The sequence below is a fragment of the Erithacus rubecula genome, assembly GCF_903797595.1.
Source record: "Erithacus rubecula genome assembly, chromosome: 4".
Classification (NCBI taxonomy): domain Eukaryota; kingdom Metazoa; phylum Chordata; class Aves; order Passeriformes; family Muscicapidae; genus Erithacus; species Erithacus rubecula.
This window is the reverse complement of record NC_136686.1, coordinates 14,573,240-14,596,776: the sequence shown is the minus strand read 5'-3', so window position 1 is coordinate 14,596,776 and position 23,537 is coordinate 14,573,240. Positions and strand designations below refer to the sequence as shown.

The 23,537-nt window shown below is 36.8% G+C and overlaps 1 protein-coding gene and 1 pseudogene across 3 annotated transcripts in view; both read right to left on the bottom strand.

Moving 5' to 3' along the window:
• LOC306800781 (ankyrin repeat domain-containing protein 26-like) overlaps positions 1–23,537 on the bottom strand; it is a 397,491-nt pseudogene that overhangs the window by 257,442 nt on the left and 116,512 nt on the right. The gene's annotated exons all lie outside the window — the stretch shown is intronic.
• SYT10 (synaptotagmin 10) overlaps positions 13,262–23,537 on the bottom strand; it is a 36,600-nt gene continuing 26,324 nt past the window's right edge. The window contains exons 4-8 of one of the 2 annotated variants that reach the window (XM_079303445.1): positions 19,931–20,051; positions 18,047–18,218; positions 16,432–16,561; positions 15,277–15,374; positions 13,704–13,995 (exon numbers count right to left, since the gene is read on the bottom strand). In XM_079303445.1, coding sequence (XP_079159571.1) covers positions 15,303–15,374; positions 16,432–16,561; positions 18,047–18,218; positions 19,931–20,051 — 495 coding nt within the window. In that variant the 3' untranslated portion in view covers positions 13,704–13,995; positions 15,277–15,302. Of the gene's footprint in view, positions 15,375–16,431; positions 16,562–18,046; positions 18,219–19,930; positions 20,052–23,537 lie in introns of both variants that reach the window. The other variant, XM_079303444.1, reaches the window with a different exon arrangement.

The window sequence follows — 23,537 nt, the reverse complement described above, 5'->3', positions numbered from 1 at the left end:
CTCATGTAGATCTCATTTGTGCCACAGCTAGAGCATATGGCTCAGTTTCTGTTAGTGAAAATATTTATGAGACAATGAGAACGGTCCTTCATAATATTGCAGTGGACAAGTAATTTTGAATACAAATTTGAATACAAATGATCTAATGGAGCTTGAGAAGAAGCTAAGAAAATGTTTCTTCTGATGCTTGCCACTATTTCATGCTTGTGTGACAGGCTCAATTCCCAATCTCTAACCTTAGTGGATTGATTTTATCAGGCTTCAGAAATAAAGAACTGATCAGTAGCTTAGAAATAAAATTTTATAAATAAAAAATAGACATACATTTCCAGTTTAGCCAGTAGCCACAATTCCTAACCAAAGTTTTGCTCCAACTTTTCCCTGGGAAAAGGCCAATTGCTTCCTTATCTCAGTGTGCTGCCTGGAGGTGATGGTCTCCAGCCAGGTGTTTCCCATGCCTACCTTAGCAGTTAGAAGACCTGGCAGTGTCTAAACCTCATGTTTCAGACAGAGGCACAGGCTTCAAGAGAAAAGCAAAGGAGTGCTTGATGCTGTCCCTCTGGATGCCTTCCAGGTTTATGAGATTGGCTGCTGTGCTGGTCAGGGCCCTGACCTTAAGGACCTGGGCACAGGTACTTCTTTGCTGGGCTGTAATTTGTTACTTCTTTGCTGGGCTGTAATTTTTTAGTGGTGAGGAAGGTGCTAGATGACTAGGATGTTTATCCAGCTTGCTTCTGACTTGGTATCGCAGGGATTTTGAGTAGGATGCTTCCTTAACAAAAACTATTTAATGATTAAATGATGCAGAGATGTCCAAAATTGATAGTTATGACTTGGTTTCATCTGGATGGATTTAGCAAATGCATTCTAAAGAAGGCTGAAGGCCAGAAAAACTTATTAGGCAGGTCGTTTGTGGACTAAATGGGCTCAGAGCTCAGAAATAAAGAGCTGAAAAGTGAGGAATTCCCAAATGTAAATTCCATTATGTTAGTTTAGTCTATAATTAAGTACAAAACAATTATTACATTGCAATATTTTTGGGGACTTTCTTGTTGTAATCCCAACAAAATTAATATTCCATGAGTGAAATACTATCAATTCTGCATAAAACATGTCTGCACAATCCCACTATTTTAAAGGCTTTACAAATAATTTATTTTTATGTAACATCACATACAGCATTTAATATGTAAAGTCTCAGATATTGACTTGGTTCCTGAATCTCAGTGAGCATGTCATAGCAGAAAGCCTCACAGAAAGACTTCTTCAGTCCCTCCGATTTTGATCCTCAGATACTCTGGGTTGGAAATTGTCTTAGAGTTGGGACATGCAACAAAGTCTTGTCAGTCTCACTCTTTGGAGCAAGGCAATTGTGTTCATCATTTTTCTTGAGAAACAGCACTAGAGCAAAGAGAATTTATACTGAAGAGTTTTGACAGAAATTAAAATGGGAAACTGTGGCTGGTCAGCTTAACTGGAAAAGCTCTCCATGGGATATGTAATGCAGACACAAAAATAATTGCTTTTTCTGAAGGCTGAGGACATCAAATATATCCTGGAGAAGGCAAAAAAAGCACCTGAGTGTGAGTGAGTATGCTCATCACTTCTGCAGAAGAGCTAAGGCTGTGACTGCTGCATTTTTAAATTCCAAAGGGGAGAGTAATAGATCAATTAAAGCATGGTGGGCATGTTAAGCAAAATCAATGCATGTGTAAATCAGAGCACTCGAGCTGCTCCCAAAATGCCACTTTTCAGAATGTGACAACTTATAAAGATTTCTGTCTTTATTATGCCAAAGACTTAAAGCTTTAAAAACCATGTTTTGTATTACTGTAACCAGCATTGTGATCAACCAAGCTGCATCCAAACAGCACAGAGGAGGGAGTTCATCCAGGATCTTTTGTTCTGAAAATGTTGTGTCTGTCTTTTGAATTGAAAAACAGGTTCTGTTATCTACAGTAGTAGCAGCAAGAGGGCTTTTATTCAATTTTCAGAATGACATGGTAAACAATATTGTGATAAAACCGTATTTCTGTCTCCTTATCTGAACCAACGTGTTTTAGAAGGATAAGAGGTTGCTATGTATATTTGTGGCCTCCTTATGTAGCACAACTTTGCTTTTGGGACACTCACATCTTCCATGCAAAGTACAAATCCAAGCAGAAAATGAGAATTTTATGATCTAGGTGATGACAGATTTGGATTCACTTCTGATCCCTGATATTCTCTGCATCACTTTTAAAAGTGTTGAGCATTTTGTGCAGTGCTTGAAAGCTAGTGTTCTTCTATGTATGCAAGAATAATCAATAATTTTCAAGATTTTACCATGTATATTTTTATATATATTTTTTAATGGGCTTTGTTTACCTTTTTTTCTTCTACTCTTTTCCTGACAAGTCTGCTCTCTTCTGGTTCTTGCACTATTTTAAGCTGCACATTTTCCAGCTTCTCTGTGGGCTGGTAAATTTATTATTGTAAGGAATGAAGATATATTCAGGAAACAAAAGAATTAGAACTTCATGCATAAATTATATTTCATAGACTGTAGTGAAATCTGAAAGATGATTGCATTGCTTCTATGCAAATTACAAACAGGTTTTCGAAATAAACTGTCATATTAATAACCCTCAAAACCTATCACTCTATCAAAAATTAGCCTTTTATATATGAGTCTCTTGGGTTGAAATACAGGGAAAAATACCAAAAATGTGTACTCTGTTACCATCTGTTGAAGCCAGGTGGGGCAGTGATCCTTATCTCTGTGGCACATACCATCTGCTAATGGGCCATCTTTAAGACAAGATGGGATAATCATTTTTATCTTTTCCACAATCCATCCTCCCTCCAGGAAGATATCACCCGCTGCTGGCCCATTAAGTCCCACTGTGTGACTGATAAAATTACATCATCCCATTGGGAGATGTTCCAGCCAGGGGAAGGAGCCAAGTCTTTCCTACCTAGATAAAAACTGAGATTTTAAACACCAAAACAGCCTTCTTTCCACTGGATTCCAGAGCAACATCGGACCTTCCCACATCATCTATGGACCTTCAGAGGAAAACTGCACCTTCTACAGGAGCACTGCTTCAACTGAACCACATCTGCCACTGCAGGACTGTAGCCACCACTTAATAGGACTGCTACCAACACCCTGACTGATGTGGGGTGTCAGGGGTGTATTCTAAATCTGTCAGTGTTTTGGGCTTGTTCCTTGTAATACTGTATTTCAATTTTAGTTTTCCTAGTAAACAACTCTTATTAATATTTCCTATATCTTTGCCTCAGAGCCCCTTAATTTTGAAATTACAATAATTTGGAAGAAGGGGGTTTACATTCTCAATTTCAAACAGAGGCTTCTGCCTTTCTTAGCAGACACCTGTCCTCCAAACCAGGGCAATGAGTGAGAGAATATTATGATTGAAGGCAGTGGCAAACTGGAATGACATTACCCTAGAAAGACAAGCAGTTTTCCAAAGGAAAGAGATCTTTCAATCACAGATGTGAACCAAGTCCCTGAATTGAAGCAGACAACAGAATTGCATTTAATATCTTAGCAAAATTTTGACTAGCTAATGTTCAGCTGATATAGATCAGAAACAGGATGAGAACTTTAGATAAACATATATATATATATATATACCTAGTTTCTTTCAGGAGAATTGTATAACTCGGCCAAAGATCAAGAGCTTGTATGCTGTTTTGTCCCCCAGTGTTTGTAATATGGAATCTAAATATCTGGTAGAATGGGAACAGATCACATATCACTGACACTGAACATTTTCATCTTGGTTTTCTTCTTTACACAGTCTTTGTTCAGTGCCAGCAAAGATCTGACATGCTTGAACCTGTCTACCCTGGATCATCATTGCTTCATAAGGTGGTGTCATTAACACCAATTCAGTTTAAACATAAAAATTCAAATTTTTCTATTCAAATCTGGCTATTCTTTTCCATTTAAAAATTTCCAAATTTCTTGTCTGTTTGATCTGTATGATTGTACAACTAGAAAAAAAGAAGATGGAAATTAAGCTTGTGTCTCTTTAGTAAGATATTTAAATATTCTTAAATATTTTAAAAATATTAAATTGAATAGTTAATCCATTATTTAAAGCATGGACTAATGACTTTGAAGATTACAGTAAACAATATCATAGCAGGAAATGGAAGATAATGTGAAAAGAATTACACAAAGTAATAATGGAGCTGCTTGATTTAATTGTTTTCACTCAAAGGTATTCTGTCTTGAAGCTTGCAAATCTGGTTGCAAAAATATCCTTTGAGTCATTAGAGTGCAGAATTTTAAAGTAACAGTTTCATGAGAAGAAACCCCCTTATCAAGACAGGGCTGCTCAACTTAGGGCCATTATAATCCACTGATCTTTATTTACCTTTGAAAATTTTGCTTTTGTAAGAATGGCAGGAAAAAAGTGAATAATTTTAATCTCTTTATTTATTGTTCAAAATACATATGAAACAATTAGAATAAAATTATTTCAAATGAATTCTTTTATTTTTCTTATATTTTTAAAATATAAAATTATCACAAACTGTACACTTCATAACATCTTTTGAGGTTTCATTGTTACGTATTTTTTTCAGAACTGACAAATAGATTCACACTTTCTAGAGAATACATTGTAAAAATACTGCAATGTGTTACAGCTCTCAAAGGCTAGTGCAAAAAAATCCATTTACTATCAGTAGTACAATTTATGTTGTCAAGTTTCACAAATAGCGCATACAAAAAGCCAGTAACACAAGTTCAAAAAGTTCTGTTTTCTTGTCTCTATAACGCAGAAGCCAAGGATATTGACTTGAACAATGTCTAGGTATTAAATCACAGACTTCATTTAAAAAGTCACATCATGAACACTGAATAAAGGGTACTAAAACAGTCAAGTATTTAATATTAGATCTTGGTCAGCCAACACCACATAGCAAGAAGAGACAAAATCTTAGAACTCTGCAGTTCTTTGTAAGCTACATAGACTTGGCAACATTTCTGATCTAATAATAAAGATTATTTTAAAGGTAGGGAGTTCTGTTAGAGTTTGGCCCAGTTAGGGCCTAATCCAGAACCCTCACTGTCACAGCAAAGATGCTTATCCTGACAGGCGTTGTGTTGAGTGCTTTCTTTTAAGATATCAAGTGTTTAAATATTAAGTGGGGTTTTTTTTCAGCTGTCAGTATTTTCTGTGGCCAGGAACTCCATTTTAACTTCCTACCTTTTGAAGCACACGCTCTGGACAATGCCTTCCCCACAACCAATCATATACTAGGAAAACATGATGCTCTGTGCTGAAGCAAAGATGTGGCTAATTTCTGTTCTCCTCCCCCTGCTTCAGTTTTCACAAGGAGTGCACTGAAGCCAGTCAGCTCAAATGCAGCATGGACTACAAGCTCATGGAAAGGAAGGAGAAGCTGAGATTAACAGGTCATTGCTGACACAGTATTTCACATGGTTTGCTGAGCAAACACCCTCCTGATCTCCCCCAGAAAAAGGAGAAGGCACAAGTCAAAAGTGCCTCTCCCAATCAGGATGCCAGCTTGCCAACTTCTAGTATATAAAACTACCCATATCCCATCCTTAGATATGTGCATTTAAGTCCAACAGAACTTTCCTACAGAAACCTAAATAGAGAAGCATAGAAAGAATTTAGACCTACACTTGGAAGAAAGAGAAACAAAGAACAATACTAAATATATATCTATGCTTTTTCTTTCTATTGAGAAATTGTTTTCTATTCATTTAACAAAATTAAACTTTGTTCAATATTTTATCCATAGAAATATAGACTGAAAAGAAGTGCTTTATATCTGATGTGCAACAGGACTGTCTAAAAACTCCATATGAAAAGTTTAGTCTATACACATACCCTCTGAGCTTCAAAACAATGGTGTTTTGTGGAAACCTGCAGACTACCATTAAATAGGAAAATACATCAACTCCATGTCTGACTACATAGCCCAGATATTTTTATTTACCAAGTCAGGCAGCTGAGGCTCATCTTTCCTATCAGTATCAGTAAAATCAGCATTTGCAGTAATAGTTCATACCCTAGAGATGGGCCAAAGACATCTAATATAGTCAGAACTGTCAGAAAGTGGTAAAAATCCATGGTGGATGTAAGAGAAATCATTCTGCTTGCCTTGAAACTAGGCTCATTTCATAAGATGCTATGACATATCCTCATGTGTAACCTGATGCAGAGTGCCCTGAAATCAATAGCAAGGTCCTGCTATTCAACATTGGGCTGGCCAAGTACATAGTGCTGTGCATTTCTGAGGAAACGACATATTAAAAAGACCTACAGAGTGACTTTGCTGGATACATTTAATGGTCTATTGTCATGATATTAAGAAAATATTTTCATTTTAATTAATACAAGAACAATTGGAGTATAAAGTAGAATATGATTAGCCCAAAAGAAAGCTCACTTTGAAAGGGTGCTAGTATACTTTTATATTTGAAATAGAGTGATTAATAGATTTTTTAGCAATGCAAAATATATAAATGAATGTGTATTGTTAATACTTACACCTTAATAGGCTGAATTGAATCACTTTCATTGTGGTATATTATTCCAATAACTATTTAAACTACATTAGATACATTTATTGTTTTGTGTTTTTCTAGAGATAGCCCAAAAAGTGAGGTGGAATATTCTAATTCTAGTCAGTAAAAATTCCATAAAAAGCAAAATGTATTTTTGTCAACATCTTGATGTTTTGCTGCCACAGATATTTTTTTGCTTTTTGCTTTTTTCCTTTTTTTTTTTTTTTTTTTTTGCATCCATATTATTTTCAGTGCATGAGTAGACTGGTACTTTAGTACCACTTCTTGCCCTGCTAGAAATTGAATTATAAGGTTCTGTCTTGAGAAAAAGTCCATTTTTAACAACAGTACAAGAAAAAAAAAGGAAAGAAAAATTTAAAAGCCACGTTGGTATAATTTGAATGAAATATCTTTTCTCAGCACAGATTGCTCATCATCAAGCACTCTTTGGGCAAGACTGTTCTTTGACTTCATAGACTGCTCTGTGCCTGGAGGGATTTTAGGGCTTAAACCTCAGAGCTTCTCTGAAACCTGGCTGTGACCTACAATTGTTTGTCTGCTACTGGCAAGTAACTAAAGTGCAATAGTGCCAGGCTCCCTTTCAGAGGAACACAGAAAATGTCCAGCTGTGCAGATTTTGGCTGTTGGCTAAGATAAAGCTACATTTCTCATTAGTGATATTGATTCCCTAGCCCAAAGTTACCTTTGTGGACTACGAACTGAAAAGGTTGTAGGTTTAAATAAATTAATCAAGTTCTTGTGCTATAAGGATAATTGAGATCATTAAACACTTACAATACATGAAGCTTGAAAGGAATAGATTTAAGATGTGTGATGTGTTGTTTGTAAAGTCCACAAAATCTGCTTTTCATTTTCAGTGGTAGCCAAATCTACATTTACATGAAGAAAAAAGATACACCCGTTCACAAATATCCATTTGACAAAAATAATTACAGCTGGTAATTCTCTTGCTCAGCTATGCAGTAATTTCCCTCATAACTATTATTACACAATTAAGACTCAGAAAACTGTGGTGAGGGAAGTAATGGTCCTCTATTGATCATTCTGATTTTTAATAAGAGGCAGCCACTCTCAGGGTGAAACATTCACAATACACCCACTACTATGTGGCAATCTGGGACAAAGGAATAAGAATCCATTATTTAGCTGAACCTCCATGAATAGGAAGGACAGGAGGAGACAGGATTTGGCTGAAAACTCAGTTCCAGGACCCTAATCATACACAAAGACCTGTGGGATAATAAATGAGAAATACACCATAATTATGACTTCAGATTTTTGAGTCATTCAGATTTTTGAGAGAATTAGCACCTGCAGCAGTCCAATAACTTCTCCACTATTTTGTGGTAATAGTTGAGGCTTGATGTGAGAACAAAACCAGTACCTTGTGTACCACAGCAGCATTTCCAGAGATGTTTCCTGGAATTTCCTGGATGAATTTGTGATTCAAGCACTCTTTGTCAGAAGCTTTGATAATGTGAAGAGGTGACATTACATAAAAATGTTTTTTCACCTATTAGAGATCTTCCAACCTATGCCAGGTGCAAATAAATAGGACACCATTAAAGCATCTAGAGAGGAATATGTCCTTTTTCTGCCTCAATTTTGCTGCAAGGAAAAGACCAGGGGGATAGGATGTGCTGTGAGCAACTACCAGTGCTCTTTGCACTGTGAATCCTCTGATAGGAAGATCTGCAGGGCAGAGGGTTGTTTTTATTTTAAGAACAGACTCAGGTTCTGAAATTTGTTCCCACTTGTAATGGTCATACAAGATATGAGGTAGGGGGTTCACATCAAAAATCCCTTTCGATTTGGAAGTAATTTTTATGCATACATTTTTTTCTCTTTTTTACTGGAGGGTTGTTTTCATACTCTATATGCTTTTCCTCTCCTTTCTTGTCTCCTATTTCGGCTCAGACATCACAAAAGGTTTTAAATATTTTTTTGTTCAGTCCTCTTCACTTTTGGTTATCAGTCTCAATTCATAGCAACTTGACCCTTTTCCTCTCCTCTTGCAGACTACTTTTATGGAAATGTATCTGCTCCACAAAAACATACAACAGCCTACAATTTCTCCTGAAATTAACCTAGAAAAATGTCTCAAACAAGCCTCAAAAACAAATTCCTTTTGTCAGCACTAATCTTAAGTTCCTAAAAATCCTGTCTGTGATGTTGACAAACATTTTTGATATTTGAAAGTACACAGGGTCAGACAACCAGAAATTCTATACCTGCAGGAAAATATTGCTTTATAATCAGAAACACAGTCTTTCCTTTTAAACTAAGAAATCCCAGTATATTAGGTCTTAAATCTATACCATTATTCTACTCAGGAAAGCAATTTGAAGCATATTCTAGAGCTTAATTTATTGTACAGAAAGTTTTTACTCCCCGCTCTTGTTTAAATTTTATTATACTTTCTTCATGGGTGGGTACATGGATAGATTTACTTCACTTCAGGATCTTGAATTTTTAAGGTATGAAAATACCCCAAACTATTTAAAAGCAATCTCTCAAAAACACTTACATGCTTGTATTTTGAAGGAGAGGGAAATTGTATAAAAGGAGGTTGTTGTCATGAAAACATGTTTCTGGCACTCTTTTCTAATCAATGACTTTGTGGAGCTGTGATGAAATAGCTGTTCCATCATCCTTTCCTTGGCCTGTCTTCAGTTCTTTTTTTTGGGTCAGGCTTCCTGACTTCACATCTCCAGGGAAGAGGCAGGATTTCACAATTCTTTAATTTTTGCTGGGCTTTGGGACACCCTTGTCTGTCATAGTCATAACTGTGCCAACCCAGGCAGTCTGCATGGATTTGTAACTTTTCTTTTAGGGAATCTGTGAACACTCCACTTCATTAAAAATAGAATGGTATTTAAATATTTAATCTTAAATATGCAAACTTAAATATTTCAAATGAATGGAATTGAAAATGAGAGTTTATATGCATGTTTGCCCTGCCTCAAGCTTTCCCATCCATTAATGGGAGACCAACCAAGCCTATTTTCTCTGTAAACTACAGTACCAGCTTGCATCCCCAACCTGCTCAGGCATAAATCTTGTCTGCTCTGAATCAGATCTCTTGATCTTTCCTGTGCCTCTTTCCCTATGCCTGCTTGGGATTTTGCTATTTTCACATTTTTTCAGACTGGCTATAGCATCAGCAGACTCACCCAGCTAACCAAGATGGACATTAACATTTTATGCAACTCATTTGCTCCTGAGAGACACTCCCCTGTCAAACATTTTCTGTCTGTTTTCCCCTAAAGTAGATTTATTGAACACACCTAGTTCAAGACCAATAGTCAACATATTGTATTAATAAATTATTACACTTTCATCACAGCAGCTCTGTGACTTCCTCCAAATCCAACTACCAGAACATACTGCCTTGATTTATTTTTCAGGGAGTCATCATTCCTTTTCCACAGCAGGGAGCTTTGGTGTACTGGCAACCTTTATAACCTGTATTTATATGTATTGGTTTTGTTTTGACAATGTTGCTACTGACGATCTTCAATAGCATCCACACGGCTCAGCAGCACAGGCTTAGCCACAGAGTGCTGTAAGAAATGTCCTCCCTTGGATCAGCAGAGCACAAACACTTGTCCTTAGTACCAACAAAGTGAATAGTCCCCATGATGGCAGAGTGTCAAACCGGTTTTTCCTGTTATGCAAACTGAACGTGCTTTCTGCCCTTCCAGGGGACTGAGCCCCATCTAGCACAAGAATCACAGTCTATACTTGGGTGGAAAAAAATTCACACGGCAATAGCAGAGGCATTATCCTCTCTGAGCCTGCAAAGAGGTTTCCCAGCAACAACAACATTGTAGAGTGCTATCAGATAAAACATAAAACCACAGCCCTGAGCACCTGCCATCATCAGGCATCCCTTAGCACTCAGAATAAGATTGAAAGTGTTAGTACCATTTTCCTGACCAGATTCCCCTGCGAAATTCAAATCCCACCTCCTGCTTCACTTTCTCTTAGATTTCTAGCTCCTGGTTTCCTGCATGCTGTTAAAAAACCTGACTTTTCCAGGGTTAAGGCAAAAGCGAAATTGTGAAGGAGATATTTATTCATCTAGAGGGTAAACAAAATACACTTTAGAACTTTTAGAAGTTAAGGTATTATTTGCCTTGCAAAAGGCAAATGGCTGTGATCAGCACCTCAATTAACTTCTTTGCTTAATGCTGATGCTTCTTCAGGAACATGCTTATTTTGTCCTGTTTTACAGCAGAGAAGGAAAAGACAAGTGGTAAAATTAATGGAATTATTACCAGTTTCAGAAAGAAGGTTTTCATTTTAGGGCATCTGCAGTTGCATGGAACTACTTTGTGTCTACTCCCACATTTTCCGTCCTCTTTTCTAACTCTGTGGTCTGCTCTGTGCCATAATTTAGCTGTTTTCAGAGAGTTCAGTTTTGACTGGCAAGGCTCAGAAGCTAAATGAAAGTGAATCTTGAGTTAAACTGAGTCTCTGCTGTGGTGTGGATGAGAGAGAAAATGTCCCATCAAAACATGCATTCATATTTCTGATATATATGGTATATTTTATCCATATTGTCCAACACATACTGCATGAGCTTTGTCCAAAAGTCACCTCACTGTCTGATTAAAATATAAGCCGTATTTTGACACCTGCTGAATTTTCAAGCATGTTCATTTGTAGAAATAGTGTGAACTTTTCAGGTCGAGGAACATTCAGTACAAATTTGTGTGTTTATCATGAACTGAAATGTATTTCTGATTAGGTATGGGTGTTCTATTGTAACAGAAGTGCTAAATAATAGTGATTGTACATCCAACAAGTGCAAGCACTTGTATGTGCAAATCTAGGCTTTTGCATGCTCGAATAAGGTGATTTTCAAATTTGGCAGGCACATTTATGGATTTCTGAAAAATTTTACATTTTCAGCAGAAGAAGAACTATATTACTGAGTTCTGTAATACCCTTCTTTTAAAGTCTACTCACTCAAAAAATATAGTCAAATTACTTCAAAAGCCTGTGAAATTAATAGAGTATAATAAAAAGTTAGTACATACAAAAGTTTATAAAAAAGACATAGCAAAATAATCTTGGAACTAGACTATCATGTATATGTTGTACATCATCATGTTAAAAATTTTTAAAAGGACTGCATTGAATCCAATTAAAAAGCAGAAAAAGAGGAGAAAATGATGGATCAAATTAGTCTTTTAACTAATTTTGCTCTAAATAATTGCTCCAAAAATGCATCCACAGAAAAACAACTGTTTTTTTCCCTTTTAAAAAATCAATCCAATGAAAACATTTATTGACGGCTTAATATTTTCTTCAAAAATATTGGAAGTGGTGGTGATTCTTTAAAAAAATGTATAATTTAGTTCCTTAAACTAAGAAGTCCAAAGAATTGCATTTATTGAAGAAGAAATTTTGCAGGGGAAATTGCTGGCCACTTTATCTCTGACCAATACTCATATTCCTAAGCCCAGCACAGACAAAAGATAGTGAGGAAAGAGCTGGAGGTTGAGGAGAAGGGCCATGTCAGCAGCACTGTAAAATGCTGTGATCCAAAGTGGAGATCATGGAGTCCAGTACATGACTTAAATCTTTGTGAGCTTGTGCTCACCTGTGCAGTGTGAAAGTATAAAAAAAGCCAGTCTGCACAAATACAATTCTTATTTAGTACTGGTATTTTTTCCAGTAAACTGCTTCAAGAATAATAATTCAGGCATTTAGGAAAGGAAGCTTTTCTAACTGATGTGAAAGTACTACAGCATATTTTAAACCAGTCTTTTGCCACATTTGATTTGTCCCAAATTAGGGTAATGCATGAGATGTGGGAGAAATGTGGATAAGCAGAGGAAAAATAATTAATCAGGATGAAAGCAGGGAACTTGCAACTTCTCCAAATTTCCAAATTAAAATATTTAAAATCCCTTAGGAAAGGTATATATTGTTCAACATACTCCTTGATTTAAACTGTGCTAAGTTCTTCCTTGGTGCTTCTGTGATGTCGCTGAGCATAACTTGTGAACCAGCTCTAAAGCCAATGGTTGGATTATACTAAGTACATATCCTGTCTTTTGAGATAGCTAAGGAAACAATGGGGAGAAAAAATATTTTTCATTAACTCTGTTAATCACTTCTAAGGGAATAAATATAATTACTTAGGGGATCATTTTTGAAGTTAGATGTCCAGATGATTTAGCAGCTTGATTTCTCTTAGATGCAGAGCACCTATCAATCAAGTTTAGACACAGAAGTCATTCACCATCGTCATTAACAATACCAAAAATAACACAATGAGGGGGCACAAACCGAGCCTTTGGTATTTGACAACTATTAAAATTTAAGAAAATGAATCTTAAAATACCTTACTACCTATGATGAAACACACAGGATACTCATAAAGAACAGTAAAATAGGTTAAAATATGTTGCTCATTGATGAACATTTATGCTACATTTGATTGTGAATTTGTTAGCTTTTTGGATATTAGGTGCAAAAAAGTGCAAATAATATTCAGTTAACTGTTACAGTACCACATTACAAAAAGTATTTTCTCGGGCACAAAGGCCACTGTTGATATAATTTATGTAAAGATAAATGTATATATAAAATAGTTTTTTAGTCTCCATATATATATATATATCTGTTTCTATATCAACCTTGCAGAATCATGTTGAAAATGATCTAGCCTACAGAATTTTTTAGGATAACAATGATGGGAGGGAAAAAACCTCACAGAGGAGACTATGTTCTCCTATTAAAAAAATCATCCAGAGCAAATGGAGGAATGAAATTCTGCAAGGCTGCTCTGTATTTATGGTGATGAAAAAGCAGGGAGGGTCAGTGTTCCGCATTGCCAACCCTCTCTAGGAGAGACCATTTCTGACTAGAGGCCATGAGTAACAACCTGAAACAGGCATTCAAAAACTTGAGCTGGAGCCTTTTCCTTTTTCCTTTTCTTTTTTCTTTTTTTGGTTTTTTTTTGTTTTTTTTGTTTTGTTTTGTTTTGTTTTGTTTTTCTTATTTGTAAACACTGAGAGATAGATTTTTATATTTATTTGCCTGCTTGCTGTGTTCATAGGCACAGAAGGCAAGGTACACAAGCTGCTCTTTTTTTTTTTTTTCTTTTTTTTGTTTTTTTTATTTGTTTAGGTGCACCTGTAATATTAAGACCAGCCCTGCCAGCTTTTCTGGAGCAGTTGTGACACTTCAAGGTCTTAGAGATTTTTGCCTGTCTTAGAGATTAGTCTGTGGCTTAGAGGGACTGGATCTTCAGGAACACATTCTACATCATCCAGGCTAAAACAACTCAAAACGGTTCTTCCGAAGTTTGCCAAAACAACATTTTTCCTTCAGATTAATTTTCAAAATTTCTTTCATTATCATAAGTTAATCTTCCTTTGGTGTTTTTCTCCTGCATGACTCTTCTGTAAAAATGTTGTTTTGAAAAACACTGTTTCCTCAGTTTTCTTTATATATATTGCAAAGATGGCACCATGTGCCACCACCCAACTTTGTTCTAATTACAGTCCAGTTTTCAAAACCTCAGACCCAATCATGCCATCTGTGCTACACTCTTCACAGAAAGAAAGAAAAAAGGAAAAAAGAAAGTACCAATCTGATTTATCTTACTGAGGTAAACTGCAGTGTTTAGATATAAATCCACAAAATAATATCTAGTTTTCTTTTAGTTTCTAAAGTATCTGTCTACAGCCAATAGACTTTTGTGTTTGCTGTCACTGTGTATTCTAATAAGTGAGTTTACTTGCTTGTAAAATAGTCACATTTCAATTTTTGTCTCCATAGACTGACAGAAAACACATCTCAAATTCATATTTAGCTTATATGTCTAGAGGCATCCAGCCAGCAACCAGAAACTAAATTCCATGTGTGTTGTGCACTCAGTCAAAATAACTTCAAAGATATTTAAGTCTGTCACATTAAATCAAGAATCACAAAAATGTTGTGGGTAACTGCAATATTTGGTCAATTTTTTTAAGAGATGAATCACATTAAATAAATTCCTTTACTTCTGAGCATTCTCTCCTCTGCAGTTTGACTTCTGTAGAGATGCAGCTGTCATGTCTATGCTGGAAGGTTATAACTCATACCTGTTTCATAAGGGCTGGACTAAAACCCACTGAAGTCAGTAAATCCACCTCATTGGCTCCAGTGGGCTTTAAATCAGACCTTCCTTCCTGCCCAAGGAATTGATTTTCCAAACATTCAAAACAAGACAGCAGGTTGCTTTTTTTTTTTTTCCATGCAACATTCAGCTTGAAGTGCTATCTTGCCGTCATAGAGGATTTAGTGCAATTTAGAAGGACTTTACTATATGAGCTGCATATGACTGTTTACTCTCCCTCAAAAGAATTAGGTATTGAAAGCTGCAATAGATTTGAATTGTTTAAGGGATTTTTTTTTCTTGTTTCTTTGCCTATGTAAAGATACAGGCACCATCCAAACACTGCTTAAATATGACACTGGATATATGCTAGAGATAAAACAGGTGAATGAATTTGCATAAGGAAGGGTTATATTTGACTTGAATCAACTTCATTCACACATTAACAAATAATTATAAACTGTCATATAAGACTTAGAATAGGAAAGATGTATTTTGATAAAAAAATATGGATACAGTTCATCTTGGAAGCCAAACCTTCTGTTTATGTAGATGTGAGCTATGATGGAGCTTTGGACACTGACGTGATGAATCCACTCGTGCTCCCTAGGGTGTAAGAGGTGGTTTGGGTGAGGAGCAGGATCCCTGGCTATCAAAACTGGTTGCTCGGCCAGGTAGCTGCAAGAAAAGTGTCATTTTTACAAATGTCATCATATATGGCAGTGCATCATGCTCATTTCAGAGGATGAGAGACTCTCTCAGAAAAGAATCCAGATCACATCTAGACACTTTCTAGTCTCTGGATCAGTCTCTGGCATCAAAGTCTCCAACTAACTAATAATGGAAAGAAAATTTCTGAAGTGACATTCTCAAATGCCTCTGACTTGTTTCACAGGAGTGGGTTTATTTCACCAACAGGGGTGGTACCTCTGTCTCCTAATTTAAACAAATCAGATTGAGCAATGAACCTCTAAAAGACACTTCTCTGCTGCTTTGACTCAGTTTCCTTGTCCCCACACTCTTCTTGGTGTTTTTCTGAAGCCTTGATATTATGCTTTTGCTGCCTGTCACAGGACATGCTGTCCAGCCATGTGCTGAAGAGTGGGGAAATCAGCTGGCCTCAGGCAGCAATTCATTTTTCTACAGATTGCTTTTGTGATGGGCTAAACAGTGCCTCTGTGCCCTGCTGCTTCCTAAGGCAGAGCTGTGAGGATTTTGTGTACAGAGCACTAACAATGTTCAGCAGATCGCAGAGGGAGTCCAAGCCCAGTCACTTGTAGATACAATCACCCATACATTTGAAAAAGATTAAAGTGTCTGTTGAATAACTCTGGAGGGAACTGCTGGTATGTTGCCACAATTAAGCCTAATTTGCAGGCCAGTTTCAGATTAATGTTTTAGCAACAGCAGCTTATGCTAAAGATTTTTGAATAGGAAATGATTGCTTTTGAAATTTTTGCAAATGATCTCTTCTAAGTAGTTGTAAGTTCTTTATCATAATCTCTGGAAATTTTAAATGTCTAAACTTAATCTTACAGTGTCATCAGCACATAATGGAAACTGTTGAAAAGGCCCTTTTAAGTTAGAGAGAAACCCATGCAACTAGATTTAGGCTGTGCTAATGATCTTCTACCTGACCTATAGGTGCTGCACTGAATTTCATGATTCTCAGAAGCCCATAAATGTGGGGGACAAGAACATTCAATATCAAGAAGACAATTTTGCCATTCCTTACCTCTACTAATGGGTGCCAGTGAGTTATTGGTTTACGTGGATAAGCCAACATTTCATTCCAGTGATCTCTTCCAAGGCCTTCAGCATCAATTCCTGTCCGGCATACTCCAATGACCTCATTGTGCCCTACTCTGAGAATTGTAGAGAGAAAAAAAAATATTTTTAATAAAAAATAGTTTTAATATAATCTGATATACATTTCTGTTTACTGGTTTAGTGTGGCACAGAATTCGTGAACAAAGTTTTCACATCATTTATTACAGATATTAGTTTTAATGGTGTAGTGTAATATTATTAAATTCTGTAGTGGTAACATCAAAAATCTCCAGCCACTAGCAGAGTGCTTCTAGCAGCTATAAAAATAGCAAGGAAAACATTGGGTTACAACCCAAAAGACACAAGGACAGAAAAGGATCATAATACACAAATTTATCTGAAGGAAAACATGCTTTAATTTTGTGGGAGAGGAAGGTGAAGAAAAATTATGGGGAATACATTTCCTGCTGCAAATGCTTCAGATATAATTTCATAAACTATTTCTCAGCTCTAGCTGTTGTGATCCTTGGAAGTTCAGTCACAAATGTGAAAGGTAAGAATCATAGCTGTAATAGGCAATATCTTAATACTTCGTGCTCCTCACAGTGCCATAAACTGGTTGAGGAGCACCAGAAAATAATGTTCTGTACCTTGACTCTATGTACCTTAGAATAATGCTTTCCAATTTCCCCTTAGAAGGGGCTGGGAAAGAAGGAGCTGAGGAGCACTGAACGTGTGCAAGCTGCTGTGCTCCCTCCCTGCTAATGGCACCATGGTGCCACTCATATCTGACTGAGGAAGTATTCCTGGCAGAACTTGGAGAACAACCAGAAATCCAATGGCAAGGGAAAACAATCTGAAGGGTGATGCTACTAAATTGGAGTTTCACTGTTTATTTGCTCTGCAATCTCAAGAGCTCGTTACTAATAGGTCTTGAATGAAGCAGACTTGGCTTGGGCAGAATTCTGTCAGTCACGGTCTCGATCAACCTACAATTCTTGAGCCACTCTAAGCAGGAGTGTCTTCCTGTCAATTCTCATTGGAGCCATAGATAATTAACCTTAGACATGTTATCAGTGAGAGCTGAACCCAAAGGTTACGTATTGAAAGTTACATGTTGAAAGGTTATTTTTCTGAATCAACTGAAGAATTAATTATTACTTAATTCAATGATGTAATTAGTATTTAATTCCTTTTTAGTGGTTAAAATTTTCTGTAATTTCAGATACCTGTTATTTAAATATAAATTAGAAGTGTAAGGGACTTTTTTAAGCTAGAAGATATTCCTGATTGATAAAGTTTGTACATAGTCCAGCCTCCAAAAACGGACAGGAATATATGTCAGGGTTAGTGGCCTTAAAGAAAACTGAGCCATATTTCTTCCTCATCTCAGTTATTTATGACACAGATAAAATGCCATGTGCTATAAAAAGTGTGGAAGCTTTAAACCTCTTCAGGAAAGGGCCCCATGGCTTTATCTTTTATGACACTGAAGCTGCCTGTAAGCTCAAGGAGGCAGAAAGCAGTCACCTGCACTGATCAGGAATTGTCTCAATGGTCAGAAAGTGAACTGTGCTTACCTGTCATAGTCCATCACTGCAATGGAGAGGCTGACTTGGTCCACGTTCTCTGGAGGGATATCAAAGATGATAGCCTCATTATAAACAGGATTCAGGGTGTTCTTCTTTGTGGTTGTTTTCCGCTTTTTCAGTCTCCGTCCCTCGCACATCAGCGACACTTTGACATATGGATCTAAGTAAAGATAATCAGTTCATGCATTAGGACTCAAAGCCATTCAGATGTGTCACGTAAGAGCAATATCTGTGGTAGGAATGTTATACTGATAAGGTAAAAGATTGCAAAGATTTGAGTGACCCTGGAAAACACTGCTTTCATCAAGCTGTGAATGCAAAGGAAAGTGTGCTGGTTTTGCTTGGGGTGGGGGGTCTGAGAGGAGGAGCACGGGGCACGGAAACAGAGGAAGGCTGTTTCCCCTGTGGAGCTTCCTCTGTGGGCTGCGGGGACCAATCGGAGGGCTGATTTAATAACTGACAGCCTGAGTAACCAAATAAAAACTTATTTCTCTTTCATAAATTACACCGATAAATTTAATCTTCCTCTTTGCACTTCTATTGAAGAAGGAGGTAACAACTGGCCCCGCCCTGGCCCGGTGTCCCACCTCGCCATGTGGCCTGGCCGGGCAGGGGTGGGGGATCCCACTGAGGCCCCCTGCCCCTGCTCTCGGCTGGGAGCCCTGGTGGCCAGGAGAAAGGGAAACCATTGCTGGGGTCCTGGTCCCTGCCCAGGGTGGCCACTGCTCAGCCAGGGCTCTGCTGCAGGGAAGTGCAGCTGGGCTCTGCAGTTTCATCTCCTTTTCCACACAGCCCATGCAGGCTGAAAAGCCCTGGCATGTTTTCCAGCATGGCCTGGCCCAGCTCCTTCACATTCTGGGTGCAAGTTTAGCCCTTCCAATGCCCGGATAAGACTGCAGATATCCTGAGCTCCTCTGAATAAGAGAAATAAAGCAGGGAGTATACTGAAGACAGTGAAATGAAAGCTTTGGAAGTTTCCAAATGGGAAGAGTCTGAAGAGATGTTACTGATAAGTGGCTGAAAAACCTTTTTGTGTGGGCTATGAGGGGACTGGACTACACTAAAATTCCTTTAAACTGTGGAAAACTACGGTTTTCCGATGGGGGTGGGGGGGGGGGGGGTGGTTGAAGAGCTGGAGGAAAAAGATCCTTTGCCCTGAGGGAATGGGGCTCTCTTTCCTGGAGACTGGAAAAATGGACAGAGGTGTTTGAAGGAAAAAGCGATTAAGAGAATTTTTTGTCTTTGAACAGCTTGCCCTTTAAAGTAATACACCATGTGTGCCCATGTGTGTGGCATAACCCATAACACAGCTCTGGAAAAACTGTGAAGATGGGAGGAATTTCTACAATTTGCAAGTTTTCCCCGGATGGATGCAAATTGTGAAAGTGAAGACACCCCCTATGCCTAAACCAAAAAAACGGGACTTTTCTCTCTAAAGTGAACTGAAATTATTATTTAAGTGGAAAACTGACTGAATTGTTCTCTGTATGTTATTGTTAAGAAATATAGAAGATGTGTTGGGGGGGAGGAAGGAATGATCTGGAAATCTTATTCCAAATTTCTTATTTTTTTGTGTGTGTTATTAATAAATCCCTTCTATATACGCTTTGAAGTTTTAGGCCTGCCTTGTCTTTGCTCCTAAATCCTATCTCTAAAAGAAATAGAATATATTAAAATTAGCAAATCCAAATCAAACCAAGATAGAAAGGTACAGGCATTCCGAACAGACACACTGGCTGCCAGTCCATCTAAACAGGACCTGTATCCATTCTTCTGCTACTTCCATCCCACAGTCATGTTAGACACACAAAACCCAATGAGTTCTTATTTGTCTCTTCCTGAAGACTCTGCTTTGTTTAAAAGTAGATTCACCTGATGCACCAGTTATATCCATTGCTTTGAGATTCCGACATTTGATGACTGTCAAAGTCATTCTCCCAGCAGTAGGCAAATAGCAAAGGGAAAACATGATCTCACCCAAATCTATGCTTTCCTGAAAAAGAAAAGCAATTATTAAAAACCTGATAATACTACCAAAATTCAGTTCAGATCACATGAAACTGTAAGATCTTTTTTAACAAGGAAAGAGGCTTCTTTTGCAGCCTCAGATGCTACTGAACAGGTCAGAAGAAATTTCCAAAAAAATACTCTCATAAAGTACAGGAGGAGTAACAACAAAATAATATTTTAGGGACAAGATCTTCAATAACTCTACTGAGAAATAAAAAAAAATGAGAGACAAAACTTTCTGGATTTCTGGTCTTTTTGTGTTGAATCGACACAAACGAAAAGGTGCTGAAGGTAGAATGTCAGGTTCTGCTCTTGAAAAAGCTCATACTCCATCATCCTTAATAGAAAGAAATCTGATGAAATATTTAGGAATATTTATATCATTCACATTTACATGCCCTTTAGACACTGGAATTTATGTAGGAGAATAATTTCTGCACAGGTATGTGTATAAAAAGCTAATCCTGTCTTAAGGGCTTCAAAAAGAAGAATATGCTTGTAAAAGTTGCTCTCTTTACTGCTCTTAATGTGCTTTGGAATGTTGCTTTTTTTCAGAAGAAAAGGAGTAGCTGGCTCAACAGCAACATTTTGGAGGATAACATATTTAGAAGGATGGATAGAGTCCAGATGAATGTTAATAATCCTCACAGAGACAGGTTCTATATTGAGACACTGTGCTAATTACTCATGCAATAGGATGTTGCCATACAGTTTAGATGCTAATATACTTGAGACAGGTAACCTAAGGAAGAGAGTTTCTACCAGCTCTTATTTTTTCCTTTCCTTTTCTCAGTTACAAAATTATCCTAAAACTTCAAAAGTTTAGGTTTTGAGATGTTCATTATGTTCTAAATTGTTCTTGTTCTAAATTTTAAATACACCTTTGCTACCTCCCTACCACCCAAAAAACTGCATATTAAGAACTTAGGATATGAGTTTGTAAGGGGCTTGTAAAGGAAGCTACTCTGTAAGGCAACCAGTCTCAAACATCTCATGTGATCTCTAAGGGCTTTTTTTTTTGACTGATACTAAAAAGCTTATTTGTAACATCTCAGCTTCAATATTTTATACATCAAACCTACAGTTACCCTGAGACTACAAATTCGTTTGAGAGCTGCTGGATTTACTGTACAGCTGTTCTAGTATTAGAAGGCAAGCAGAATATACTTTTAAGTGAAACATATTGAAATAATGATTGCTGTGTAGATGAAAGATATATTGTTTACAGTTATACAGCAAGACTGTATTCTTGTTCACATTCTTCAGTTGCTTATGTGAACAGTTCTATTGACTTCCTTCAGGCTATTACTCTGTCTAAATTGAAACAAATATTTCACATCTTTCTTGGGTAAAGATGGACTTAATCACATGCTTCGGGGTATGTTTTTTTTTTGTATTTTGTTTTGTTATTGTTTTTTCCCCCTGCATTGCAGACTAGATTGAAGAATGCAGTTTTGGAATAGCTTTATCGTCTCTGTTGTAGTGGTAATAAAATATTGACTTATGTGTGGGTTGGTCAATTCACATGTTCAGTCAATTTTGTTTTGAAAATTACTAGTTTGATAAGCATGTGAACATGCACTGTGTGCAAATTTCATGCTTGCCAGAATTTCAGATTTCTCAGAATTTCAAAATAATTGAGCTCATTCAGTTCACACAGGACAAATACACCTATTTGACCTCTCCCTTTCTTTGCTACAAAAGGTACAGAATTTTGTGCCACAAAGTAACTTACCAACCTCAATTTTCTATTTCATAAAACAAATAAAAATTGAACAAATGAATAATAATTATTTCTACTCATTTGTTACAGCAGCAAGTGATGTCTTATATTTTACAGTTCTGACATGTCTGAACACTTTTTCAAGCAGAGTTTCTCTTACTGGGATTACTCTCTGAGTTTAGAGTCTTATGGTTGTTTCTCATATCCATATATCAAATATATCTCACTCTTTTATCTGAAAAGAAAATAGAGTTCCCTGAGTTTCAGTGCTTCAAAGTTACCAAAGATCTATGTTGAAAAAGCTGATGAAGATAGGTTGGATCTTGAAATACCACAGGTAGCTTGTAAAAAGATCTAATTTTTTCTTCTTCAGAGAGATGGCTTCAAAAAAAGTAATTTTTGAAGATGGGAGTATGAACTTGAGTGTTCTATTATTTCTTTTGTAAAATAAATTGGGTAGAGCTTGTGTGAGCTCAGCTGATAAATAAGAATACAGACAGGACTATGTACTACAGCTTAAATACTTTAAAAGAAGCATTGCTCAAAATGCTTTCCAAACTCACTCCATGGTTACTCTATAGTACATTTTTGAGGAGCAAAGAAAATCAGTTTCTGCTCTGAGTACCTGCCGAGACTGGTGATGTTTCTTCATAGAGGAGTGTGAATGTGTGCAGTTCTAAATGTTCTTTTGAAGAATTATGATTAAAGTTATAGTATTCCTGTATATTATAGTACAAGAAACTGGGTATTGCATAAAATGCAATAATGCATAAATTGCTAATTTGAGCACTAGAGAATCATAAGTTTGGAGCTGAAAACACAGATTCAGACATAGAATATAAACATAATAACACTTTGTTTTGTTTTGTTTTTAAACTTCTCATGGCGGTTTTTGTTAATCACATTGATGATCATGAGTAACATTTTAAAATTCCCTGGATTCTTAAACGTTACCAATTTTAGGTGAGATTTAAATATAGGATTCAATTTAATTTAGAATCTAATTTCTATGGAAAATTAATGTTTTTCTCACTTTATGATACACTACATAATAAAATTGACACAAGTAATCTGACAGTGGAACCCTTCAGTACAAGAAACCAAGGCACAGACTGCCCACAACAGTCAGATTTGCATTACAGTGCCTCAAACAAAACACTATTCACAAGACACAATCCAGGGGTTTACATTTGTGCACATTTTAAAATAATCCTAAGATTGCCTTATGTGTATCACATATTTTCTGAGAATTGCATATGACTTAGATAACTCCCATGACACTTCATCTCTTTCATAGACCCATTTTGAGTTTTTCTTCTTGAACTAAACATGAGTTTCAATTAACAGCTAGATATATGATTGCCTCCCCCTGGCTTCCACTAACAGGTACAGAAAAACCAGCATTTGGCACAACTATACTTATGCAAATGGAAGCATTTGGAGACACCTCATATCTGTCTTTCCCTTATTTCCCTTCTGTATCCACCAGCCATCACACAGCATTAAGGACCTGAAACAGTAGCCAGCACTCTACCAGCTTCAGTTACTTTCATAGCTACCATTTTACCTCTATCCCATCAATTTTCTGGTATGGTGGGTCTAGAACAAAATAAAACACAGAAAACAATGGTCTCACATCAGTTATTCTGATGAACTTTGTGGATTTTGAGATACAGAATGCAGATTTTTTAAAAGAGCATAATTCTCATGCCACATTAGTAACCATGTGAAAGGATGTGCTAATAA